The sequence below is a fragment of the Barbus barbus genome (genome assembly GCF_936440315.1).
Source record: "Barbus barbus genome assembly, chromosome: 34".
Classification (NCBI taxonomy): Eukaryota; Metazoa; Chordata; class Actinopteri; order Cypriniformes; family Cyprinidae; genus Barbus; species Barbus barbus.
In genome coordinates this window covers 1,601,057-1,612,500 of record NC_136762.1, presented here as the reverse complement: position 1 = coordinate 1,612,500, position 11,444 = coordinate 1,601,057, and the positions used below count along the sequence as shown (strand labels likewise).

Below are 11,444 nucleotides of genomic sequence, written 5' to 3'. Positions count from 1 at the left end.
GAAATCATTGAGATACTATTATAGTTTTTATTAATATTCTGAATCAGTTTATATTTTCTGTTTACATTTTAGTTTAAGTTTTAGAAATTTTGTCATTAACATTAGTTTGTTGTTTTTTAATGTCTATTTCAGTTATTTAGTACATCAAGCTAAACTAATTTAAAATTAGAAATGTTGCCTTGGCAACTAGCTGAAATAAAAGGTTTTCTATATTTTATTTTATTTAACATTTAATTTCAAGTAAAGAAAAAAGCTATGGTTTTATTTTTAGTTAACTCTAATAACCACGGTACCTTTTCATGAAATGTGGCGTACGTTACTTCAGCATTAAATTAGTTATATTCAGCCAAACCTTTATCATGAATTTTGTTTTAAAGTTGTAAAATGTAAATGTAACTAGTTGCTAAATTGCTTTTCATGTGAGGAGGAGGAAGGAATTGAAGTCTGTGATTGAACATAAGAAAAAGAGCATTTCTGCTTCAGTATTTTGTAGAAATCAGACTGTGCTGAGGTAGAAAAACACAATATAAGATGCACACCTACAGTGCACAGCATAAATAAGTACACCCCCTCTGAAACTATTCAGCAATTACTCTTTACTTAGAAGACGTGTTCGTTAGAGATATAATTTCCAACAAATCTGCTTGATCAATTACCAAAGAAGAATGTCAAAATTATTCAGGAAGATATTATTTTCTTATCAAAGTGATAAAATGCTGTGTTGCAAAAATGAGTACACCCTCCTGAAAGTTACTAAATAAAACTAAATAAACATTTCTGGTGTAAGGTTAAGGCCAGTTTTGATCAACAGGTAATTATGCTGAATCAAAACTGTTAAAGATAAGTCATTAAAAATGTTATATAGCCCACTTACTCATACTCTGAGACTTAATGCTTTATTAACATTTACAATATTTCTTAACATAAGAGGACAACGGTACAAGAGGAACACCATATTTGTCTTATGAAGTATTCTGATTTGTTGAGAATTGGTGGGTTTGTGTTAAATGTGAGCCTAAATCATCACAATTAAAAGAACCAAAGACTTAAACTCCTTCAGTCTGTGTGCATTGAATTTATTTAATACACGAGTTTCACAATTTGAGTTGAATTACTGATATAAATGAACTTTTCCACCACATTCTAATTTATTGAGATGCCTAGCCAAAGCACAATAAACTCATTTAGCTTTCTCCAAAGCACATGTTTACAAAATATAGACTTCTGGGAATCCATACTCCGGTCTCATGAGACCAAGTCAAACATTTCAGATCCGAGTTGTGTACTTAGAGTTATGCAGATCAATATTGCACTTTATTGAATTAAATCTAGGGTGTACTCATTTCTGCAATCCTTAATTTAAACAAAATTGGCTAAGTTACTTATTTTACAGATATTAATGGAATATTTGTCACCCTGCAGCACAAAAGCAGTCATGAGTAACACAGGTATATCTGTAGCAATAGCAACAATACATTGTATGGATCAAAATTATACATTTCTCTTTTATGCCAAAAATCATTAGGATATTAAGATCATGTTCCATGAAGATATTTAGTAAATTTCATACCATAAATATATCAAAACTTCATTTTTGATTAGTAATATGCATTGCTAAGAACTTCATTTGAACAACTTTAAAGGAGATTTTCTCAATATTTAGATTTTTTTGCTCCCTCAGATTCCAGATTTTCTAATAGTTGTATCTCAGACAAATATTGTCCTGTCATAACAAACCATACATCAATGGAAAGATTATTCATTCAGATTCTCAAATTCAAAAAATTGACCCTTGACAGAAAATTGACAGAGAAAGAGACTCACTCGTGGTGGCCCCAGCCGAGCTCGGGCAGGTAAGGCAGTTTCTTAATGCGGATGATGGAGTCGTAGATGGACGGCTGAAGACTCTGAGCGACGGCGTTGGCCAGAATCACAGCGATCATGATGGGCAGAATGTGACTGATCTGACCCGTCAACTCAAACACGATCACGGCCGTGGAAACCGTGTGTGTGACCGCTCCGGATAACGCCGCCGCTCCTACAGAGACACAGATTCAACAAAACAAATTAAAAACACTGCAAATCGGTTCACTTTAAATGATAAAGAAAAAACTAAATACCAAATGCACACAAACTATTGAGCCGATTCAATTCAAATTCAAAGTCATGAAGTGACAAGAAGAGATATTTACTGAATTGCAATTCAAAGAATTTCAAGTCACACAGAACAAAATCAATGGTGCACACCACTACTGTAAACATTCAAACAAAAAAACATCTACATACAGTCAAAATTAAAGAAATTGGTATCTACATTTCTAGTTATAGCTTGATTTTTTAGAATTACTATTTTTCATGATTCCAGATTTATTTGTTATATACACACACACACTTAATTTTGCAGTGAAACATGGTCACATGGCTACTTTACAACGGCGTTTTAGTGCCACGTCAAAAAATAAAAAAATAAAAAATTACAAGATTAAAGTCATAATATTTCAAGAATAAAGTCAAAATGTTTTAAGAATGAAGTCGAAATACTACGAGACTTTATTCTCTAAAACGCCGTCGTACTACTTAGATGTGCATTAAATATAAATAAACAGTAGGTAAAAATGTATCAAATTTGACAAATTTATAAAAATATATATTTTTTTCATTAGAACATTTCTACAGATCTTTTTTATATTTATAAAATGTATTAAATTGTCTAAAATATTTATAAAAAATTATGTAATATTCAAAATTATTACTAATATTTAAAAATAATTCATCCCTTTTTTAAATATTGAAATATTAATTTTCTAAGAAAAACAATTTCTTACAGTGCATTTGATGGTCAAAATCCTACACTTCTCTAAACCCTTCACTATATTGGCCATTAAGCTATAAATAAAATAATAAGCATTCAAAAGTGGTTATTGTAATTTCATAATTAAATCCAGTGGCTAGTAATCAAAGACTAACAATGAAAACAACAATCCACGACCAAACACAACAAAACTAAATCAATGCCTCTCAAAATCACTATGGCAACAATGAAGCAATTTCCATAAAAGGTAATCAGCTGTGATGAGTGTGTGTTTGAACACGTCTGTTGAAGCTCTATATGTGTACAAGAGCGTTTGCTTCTCACCCACAACAGCATATCCTCCGGGAACTATGGGATAGATGGTTCCATCCGTATTAATGCCCTCTGGAAACCATGCAGCCATACTTTCACCCATCAAACGACCAAACGCAGCACCTGAAACACATTCCCAGGTCACATTTTAATAAATACAGTTGTGCTCATAAGATTGCATACCCCTTGCAGAATACACAAATGTGTTAATAATTTTAACTAAATAAGAGAAATCATGAAAATTGCATGTTATTTTTATTTAGTACTCTCCTGAATAAGCTATTTCACTTAACAGATGTTTATATAAACTCCACAAGACAAAATAATAACAGAATTCATAAAAATGACCCCGTTCAAAAGTTTACATACCCTTGAATTTTAACAATCTGTGTTGTTTCCTGGATGATCCACGGCTGTCTTTCTGTGTTGTGATAGTTGTTCATGAGTCCCTCGTTGGTCCTGAGCAGTTTAACTACCTGCTGTTCTTTAGAAAATTCCTTTAGGTCCCACATTTTTGGGGGTTTTCCAACATTTTCTGAATATTTGAACCCTTTCCAAAAGTGACTATGATTTTGAGATCCATCTTTTCACACTGAGGGCAATTTAGGGACTCATACACAGCTATTACAAAAGGTGGAAACATTTACTGATGCTCACGAAGCCAACACAATGCATTAAGAGCTGGGGGGTGAAAACTTTTGAACAGGATGACGATGTGTACATTTTTCTTATTTTGTTTAAAGATCATATTTTTTTTCATTTGGTACTGCCCTTAAGAAGCTACATAAATACTTAAATGTTTCCCAGAAGACAAAATAAGTACAATTTACCCTGAAGTTTACACCCCCCAGCTCTTGATGCATTGTGTTGGCTTCTTGATCATCAGTACGTTTCCACCTTTTGCAATAGCCGTGTTTGAGTCCCTCAGTTGTCATCAGTGTGAAAAAAAAAAATGGATCTCAAAATCATACAGTCACTGTTGGAAAGGGTTCAAATATGCAGAAAATGTTGGAAAACCAAAGAATGTGCAGGTGCTGGGGGATTTTTCTGAAGAACAGCAGGCAGTTAAACTGCTCAGGACCAACGAGGGACTCATGAACAACTATCACTAAATATAAAAACAGCAGTGGATCATTCAGGAAATGACACATAGTATTAAAATTCAAGGGTGTGTAAACTTTTGAACGGGATATTTTTTTATAAATTCAGTTATTAGTTTGTCTTGTGGAGAATATGTAAACATCTGTTATGTGAAATAGCTTATTCAGAACAGTATTAAATAAACAAATAGCATATTCTGCAAGGGGGCATGTAAATTTATGAGCACAGCTGTATATTGAATTAAATATTTTTAACATGTCGGCAAGACACTACAGGAAAAACTATTGGTTTTTTTCCATGCACTTGTCAATTTTGAGCTTTTGAACTATTTTGCTTCTATAACATGTCTTCTTTCAGAAATGTGGAGAGAAAATATCCAAAATACACATTTAAGTGTTTAAGTTTATTTTATAAAATTTTATCTATGTGCATCTGTACATTAAAGGCCATTTTCTCAATTTTCTCCTCTTCAGCAGCACTTACATACACCAAATTTAAGAGTTTTATTCCTAACTATATTGTGAATGTTTTTATAGAGGGGTTTGTTGATATATCCTTCACAATAATTTTTATAACATTTTATTCCTAAAAACATGGTGAAAATGTACTTTTCTCTTGCTGACAGAATTTTCAGACTTATGGAGTGATGAAAAGAGAAATCTTTAAATCTTTAAATCTTTAAAACAAGAACTTTAAACCTGGCTTTAGCCAATGTTCATATTTAAACTCTGGAAATGTATGCAAATTTGATGTAATATTGAAACACAACATTTCAGAAAACTTCTAATACAAAACATGTACTGCAGTTAATCAACGGGGGAAGTACTGCTATATCCATTAGTTACCTTTTTACACAATTAACCTGTGGTGTCTTGCTTTAAAAAATTAATAAACACAAATACTAACCAATGACGAAAACAGGCATGAAGGCTCCACAGGGTACAGGAATGGTTGTGGCTAAAGCAGACATCCAGAACTGCACAAAAACAACAGTATCACTCATTAAAACAAACTAAACTATTTCCGTAATATTTCAGCAAAACCTAATAGCTTTCTCTACCTCTGCAGCAAAGTTTCTGCTTATATAACCAAGAAGAGAGGACAAAACAAGGATATAATCAGTGTTGAGGGATTAACAAACTAAAATTAGCAAAGCTACTAACTCGGTAGAATTCATTTTTCAGTAACAAGCTATTTTGTGGTGTAGTGTAACAAAATTACATTGCTGGTTATTACAGAGCAATAGCAGTGACACGCCTGTATGAAATAAAAATTAAAAACAGTAATGACCAAACAACTATTTAATTGCAACAGATTCAAACCCTTATGACTGGTTTTGTGCTCCAGGGTCACATATAGTTTGTTTATGACAGTGACTATAGCTCACATTACAGGCCTTTCTGCGAGTCTGCAGCCGCACACAATAGCCTGGCATATGACAAACCAGAGGGGTGTGATATTCACATATGCGCCTGTGTGCATCATAACATATCAAAATCCACAAATATCCTCAGAGATCAATGCTTCGTTATACATCTGACGCAAAATCTGTCATCTGCTCGACATTTTATGCTTAGACTGTACCATTTCCTCATCAGACTAAAATAGAAAGCTACATAAATATCAGATGTAAATAAACAAGTTTCATGTTCATAAAAAAAATAAAAAGCTACTTTCTGACAATTTCATCCACAATCAATTATTTGGAACATTACAAGAATGAAAAAAACAAACAAACAGAGAAATAAATAATAATTTGTAGTAGTTATAAGTATTATATAAATATATTGGCAATGCTTTATTTTAACCCTCTGGGGTCTGAGAGTGTTTTGAGCATTTTTCCCTGACATTTGTGTTTTTTCAAAACATATCCTCGTTACACGTTACACTCACGTACTATTATAATAGCAATAAATGATGCATAATTACATGCAAGTAACCCAAAACCAAACCCTAACCATACAGTACATGTAGTTAATTAATATTACTCACTTAAATATATAATTACACTGTAACAAGGACACATTAAAATAAAGTGTAACTAATATATTTTATAAAATATATAAATAAATATAAAATATATATTTATATAAATTATTATAATTATAAATTTTATTTGAAATGCTAAATTGTTTATAATTATCATAAATTTTAATAACCTTTTAACGACATGCAAATAAAAGTTTGACAAAACTTCTTTGTAAAAAGCAAACAGAACAAAATGATAAAAGTGTGTATTTGTGTGATCTCATTAGTGCACAACACAAGAAAATCTCGTCATCTTTTTATTTGAGGTAAATTAATTATATTAAGCAAATGGCAACACAAACACACGTCTGAACTTTTGCTCCAATCTGGAAATAGCATTTCTGTTTATTTGATAATTAGACACACACACACACTCACTCGTGTACACACACACACACACTCACTCGTGTACACACACACACACACTCACTCGTGTACACACACACACATGTTGGTTTTTGTGGTTTATGGGGACTCTCCATAGGCGTAATGGTTTTTATACTGAACAAACTGTGTGTGCTATTGCCCTACACCAACCCTACACCTAAACTTAGCCCTCACAGGAGACTTTGTGCATTTTTAGATTTTCAAAAAAACACCATTTAGTATGTTTTTTAAGCCTTTTGAATTACGGGGGCATAGGCAGTGTCCTCATAAACCACCTTCATATTGTAATACCTCTGTCATACCCATGTCATTATACACATTTGTGTCCTCATAAACCACATAAACATGCGCACACACACACACACACACACTCACACACACGCTCGCTCGCTCTCTCTCTCTCTCTCTCTCTCTCACACACACACACACGCTCTCTCTCTCTCTCTCTCTCTCTCTCTCTCACACACACACACACACGCTCTCTCTCTCTCTCTCTCTCTCACACACACACACACGCTCTCTCTCTCTCTCACACACACACACACACACGCTCGCGCTCTCTCTCTCTCTCTCTCTCTCTCACACAAACAGCACAATCGATGGTTCCTGTGAGAACAGAAGGGCTCCTGCTGGAGGTAGAGGTGGGATTCAGTGCGAATGTTGCATAAGTGTTATGTGAATTATGTTGGAGAGTGTTTGAAAGCTGTGGGTGGATAGAGAGATCACTGCATAATATTCTCTCCTTCCTTCCTTTCTTCCTCTCGTTCGCTCTCTCCTGGCACTGAAAAATGGACAGATCCATCCAAAATCTGCGCTTCTCTTTCTCTCCACCTGCCAGCATTTTTTCAAAGTTCCTCCTTTCTATTATTATGCCTCAAATTAAATACAAACACACACACACTTAATATATGTATATACATAAGTTAATTATATTAATAATAAAGTCTTTGAAAATAAAATACACTTAAAATTATAAAATATATACACTAATTAAATTTCTTACATTTATGTATACTTCATTTATATTATAATTCATTAATATACACACACATCATATAGGTATACACATGTATTATAAACCAGACGATATTAAAATGTAAATATATATTTAGTTTTTTAAATATATTTTTAATCTCATGTAGTTTATAAAACATGTGAGAGTTTATATAAAATTAATTTTATTATGAAATTAAAATTGATACACACACACACACACACACACACTTAATTTATATTTAATTATTAATTAAATTATATCATTAAATGTATATATTTAAAATAAAATTGACTGTGTTAGTTATTTGGTATAACGGAAATTTGTTAAAATTAAAAATGTGTGCTTCCACAAACCTGTTATGAATATTTTAAGAGTTCAAATTTCTGAGTTCAAGAGTTCAATCAGTTTTTACTATATTAGTGAGGACATTTCAAAGCTCAAAATAAATAAATAAATAAATAAAACTAACGAGCAAGCTTAACCCAACCCATAAAGATTGCAGAAAATAAAATAAATTAAAAATATATATTTTAAAAACATATAACTTATAAATGGTACTTCCATCCCCGGATGTCCCCAAAGGCAGGTTTTTCAGATTTAGCTCGATTCTGGGGACAGATTTCCCCGCAATCATAACCAAGTGTTTCTAGATTAAAGACACAGGTTACGCCGAAGGTTCCTGATCAGCTAAAGGACACGCAGGCCACTTGTCCCCATGACAACACTGACGACATCACTTCCTGTGCCATGACAGGTTTCGATTCTGATGAGGTTGCCAGGGCGACACACTAGTGCATGTAACACACACACACACACACACACACACAGTATTTTCCTCAGCCAGTGACTTAAAGACCTGGGTTTGGTTTGTCATTCATCAGGCCGGGTGAAGCTGTAAATACCGGACAGCTGTTGATATGCAAATGAGGCCGAGGATATGTTAATGAGCTCATGTATCATTACTGTGGTGTCAATAAATGCTCTGGAGGAACTGGACAGGAAGTTAAGAGTTCAGGAAGAGTTCACACAATTAAAGCCAAAAATGAATACTATTCTGTTAGATGAGTGAGTGTGTGTGTGTGTGTGTGTGTGTGTGCTTATTTACCTTCATAACGATGAAGATGACGAGGATCACGAAGACGTTAGCCTGCGGATGTTTCCAGGCGGCCGAGTGACTGTCATAATTAAAGTCTTCTGTCATTCCTTGCTTCGTCCAAGTGCGATTGTCAAAAAATGAAACCAGGGTCTCCTTCTGTGTAAGCTATAAAAAACAAAATACATGTTATGAAAAGAAAATCTGGTATGTTTTCTTATTTTAAACATTAACCTCTCAATATTTTGTTAGTTTTATGCTGAAACCCCCCCATAAATTTGCTAATAGGGTATACAGGTAAGAAAATGACAAATTAAGATATTTCTCTCTTAAGAAAAAATATATATTATCATACATCAGAATTTCCCTGATCGTTAATTAATCATAGAAATTTAGAATTAAAATAAATAATTTAATAACAAAACACTTACAAAAAAAAAAACATTTACTTGCAAATAGGACTCGGTATGAATTTTTGTATAATTTAGATTCTATTATGGTGTTTTATTAATATTTTGAATATTTTTATTTTTATATTTTCAGTTATCATTTTAATTAATTTTAGCAATTTCATTTTAGAATTTTTTGTAGTTTTTTTTATGTCTGTACAATTTATTTAATTTAATTTTTATTTTAGTTTTAGTTATTTTAGTACTCAAGTTAAATAAAATAACGTTTAAAAAATGTTGCAATGTTGCGTTTTTAATTTAACATCAACAAAAAAATTTAATAACCCAGATATGAACATGCAAATGTGTTGTTAAATTAATGAAACAATAAATTAAAATCTCTGAATAATGATATAGTTTGTCTTCTATACATCTACTTATAGCAAAATTAAACTTGTTTCTTCATAAAAATGAACTTTGGCAACATTGAAATGAATTAAAACAACATATTAAATTGAGCTGGATATATGACACCATTATCTTACTTAGAGCTGAATTCACATTGAATTTAACTGAACTGGTTTCATACTCGATTCATTTTACAACATTAAAATTGTTATTTTCCTGTTTATTAATGTAAAGCTGCTTTGAAACAATCTGTGTTGTATAAAGCACTACAGAAATTAACTTGAATCTTGACAAACATTAACATTTCAAGTAAACTTGCTTTTTAGGGATGCATTTTACTACAAAACAAATACTGATGAAGAAAGGATTCTCTGCAGTGTTTTAATGCGAGTGAAGTCATACGCTGCTAATGGAGCCTTTTATTGCCTCACTCTGAGTTACTGATTAAAGAGAATGAGTGTGTGTGTGTGAGAGAGTGTGAGAGTGTGTGTGCGAGAGTGTGAGAGAGTGTGTGTGTGTGTGTGTGAGTGTGTGTGTGTGAGTGTGAGAGAGTGTGTGTGCGAGTGTGTGTGAGTGTACGTGTTTAGCTATACTTGTGAGGACCAGATGTCCCCACAAGGATAGTAAAGCCTGAGATTTTTGACTTTGTGAGGACATTTGGCCGGTCCTCACAAGGGAAATAAATTATTAAAAATACTAAATGAAGTTTATCTTAAAATCTAAAAATGCACAAAGTCTCCTGTGAGGGCTAAGTTTAGGTGTAGGGTTGGTGTAGGGCAATAGCACACACAGTTTGTTCAGTATAAAAACCATTACGCCTATGAGAGTCCTCTCAAATATAGCAAAACCAACATGTGTGTGTGTGTGTGTGTGTGCGCGTGTGCACGTGTGCGAGTGAGTGTGTGTGAGTGAGTGTGAGAGAGTGTGTGTGAGTGTGTGAGTGAGTGTGAGAGTGTGTGTGTGTATGTGTGAGTGAGTGTGAGAGAGTGTGTGCGAGTGAGTGTGTGTGTGTGCGAGTGAGTGTGTGTGTGTGCGTGTGCACGTGTGCGAGTGAGTGTGTGTGAGTGAGTGTGAGAGAGTGTGTGTGAGTGTGCGAGTGAGTGTGTGTGTATGTGTGAGTGAGTGTGAGAGAGTGTGCGCGAGTGAGTGTGTGTGTGCGAGTGAGTGTGTGTCTGTGTGTGTGTGTGTGTGTGTGTGAGAGAAAGAGAGAGTTGATGCCTTATTCTGTATTTTATACGAGTGTGTGTCGTTAGGATTGATTAATGAATGCCTCATGTTTCTCTCAACTGTCTCATTAGGATTATTAACTGGATGGATTTAACAGCCTGGGGAACAAACACATGTTGTGTGTGTGTGTGTGTGTGTGTGTTACCTGTCCGGCCATGAACTGGCCAAAGCCCGGAGGGAAAGTGAGCGTTGAAATCAGTAAAGTGACGAGCGCGGGATACAACAGCCGCCTGGAACACAATCAGACGCATTAAACACGTGAATAGACCTAAATCTGTACAGACAACCGTGTTATAATACACAAGTAAAATAATTCACAACTACTTGATTGCTTTCAGAAAGCTTTGGGGATTTTTAGATTTCAATTAAGATACTGTTTGGCCCATTTGTTAACTTTTAAGTAGTAATACAAAAATAATATTACTTTAGGAGGTTTGACTACACTATTAGTTAAAAAAGATTACGAAAGCATCCCACTTTTAACATTTTCAAACATTCAGCCTCACAATTACAGAGAAACTTTATTTTAGCATCATTGAGATATTAATTATCATATTTTCTGTGTTCATTTTAATTTAAATTTTTATTTTAGTACATATTAACTTCAACATGCAGTAAGTTAAGTCTTGTTTCAACTATCTAAACATTCTTAAATTAAGATGCGTTTACTTATGAAGCAAAATGTTTTCT

General features: G+C 33.4%; 1 protein-coding gene across 1 annotated transcript in view; it reads right to left on the bottom strand.

Annotated features, from left to right (window-relative positions):
- LOC306854580 (chloride channel protein 2-like) overlaps positions 1-11,444 on the bottom strand; it is a 68,830-nt gene that overhangs the window by 17,846 nt on the left and 39,540 nt on the right. Inside the window, exons 11-15 of the mRNA XM_079392716.1 lie at positions 10,900-10,984; positions 8,743-8,898; positions 5,132-5,201; positions 3,137-3,247; positions 1,825-2,038 (exon numbers count right to left, since the gene is read on the bottom strand). Coding sequence (XP_079248842.1) covers positions 1,825-2,038; positions 3,137-3,247; positions 5,132-5,201; positions 8,743-8,898; positions 10,900-10,984 — 636 coding nt within the window. The remainder of the gene's footprint in view (positions 1-1,824; positions 2,039-3,136; positions 3,248-5,131; positions 5,202-8,742; positions 8,899-10,899; positions 10,985-11,444) is intronic.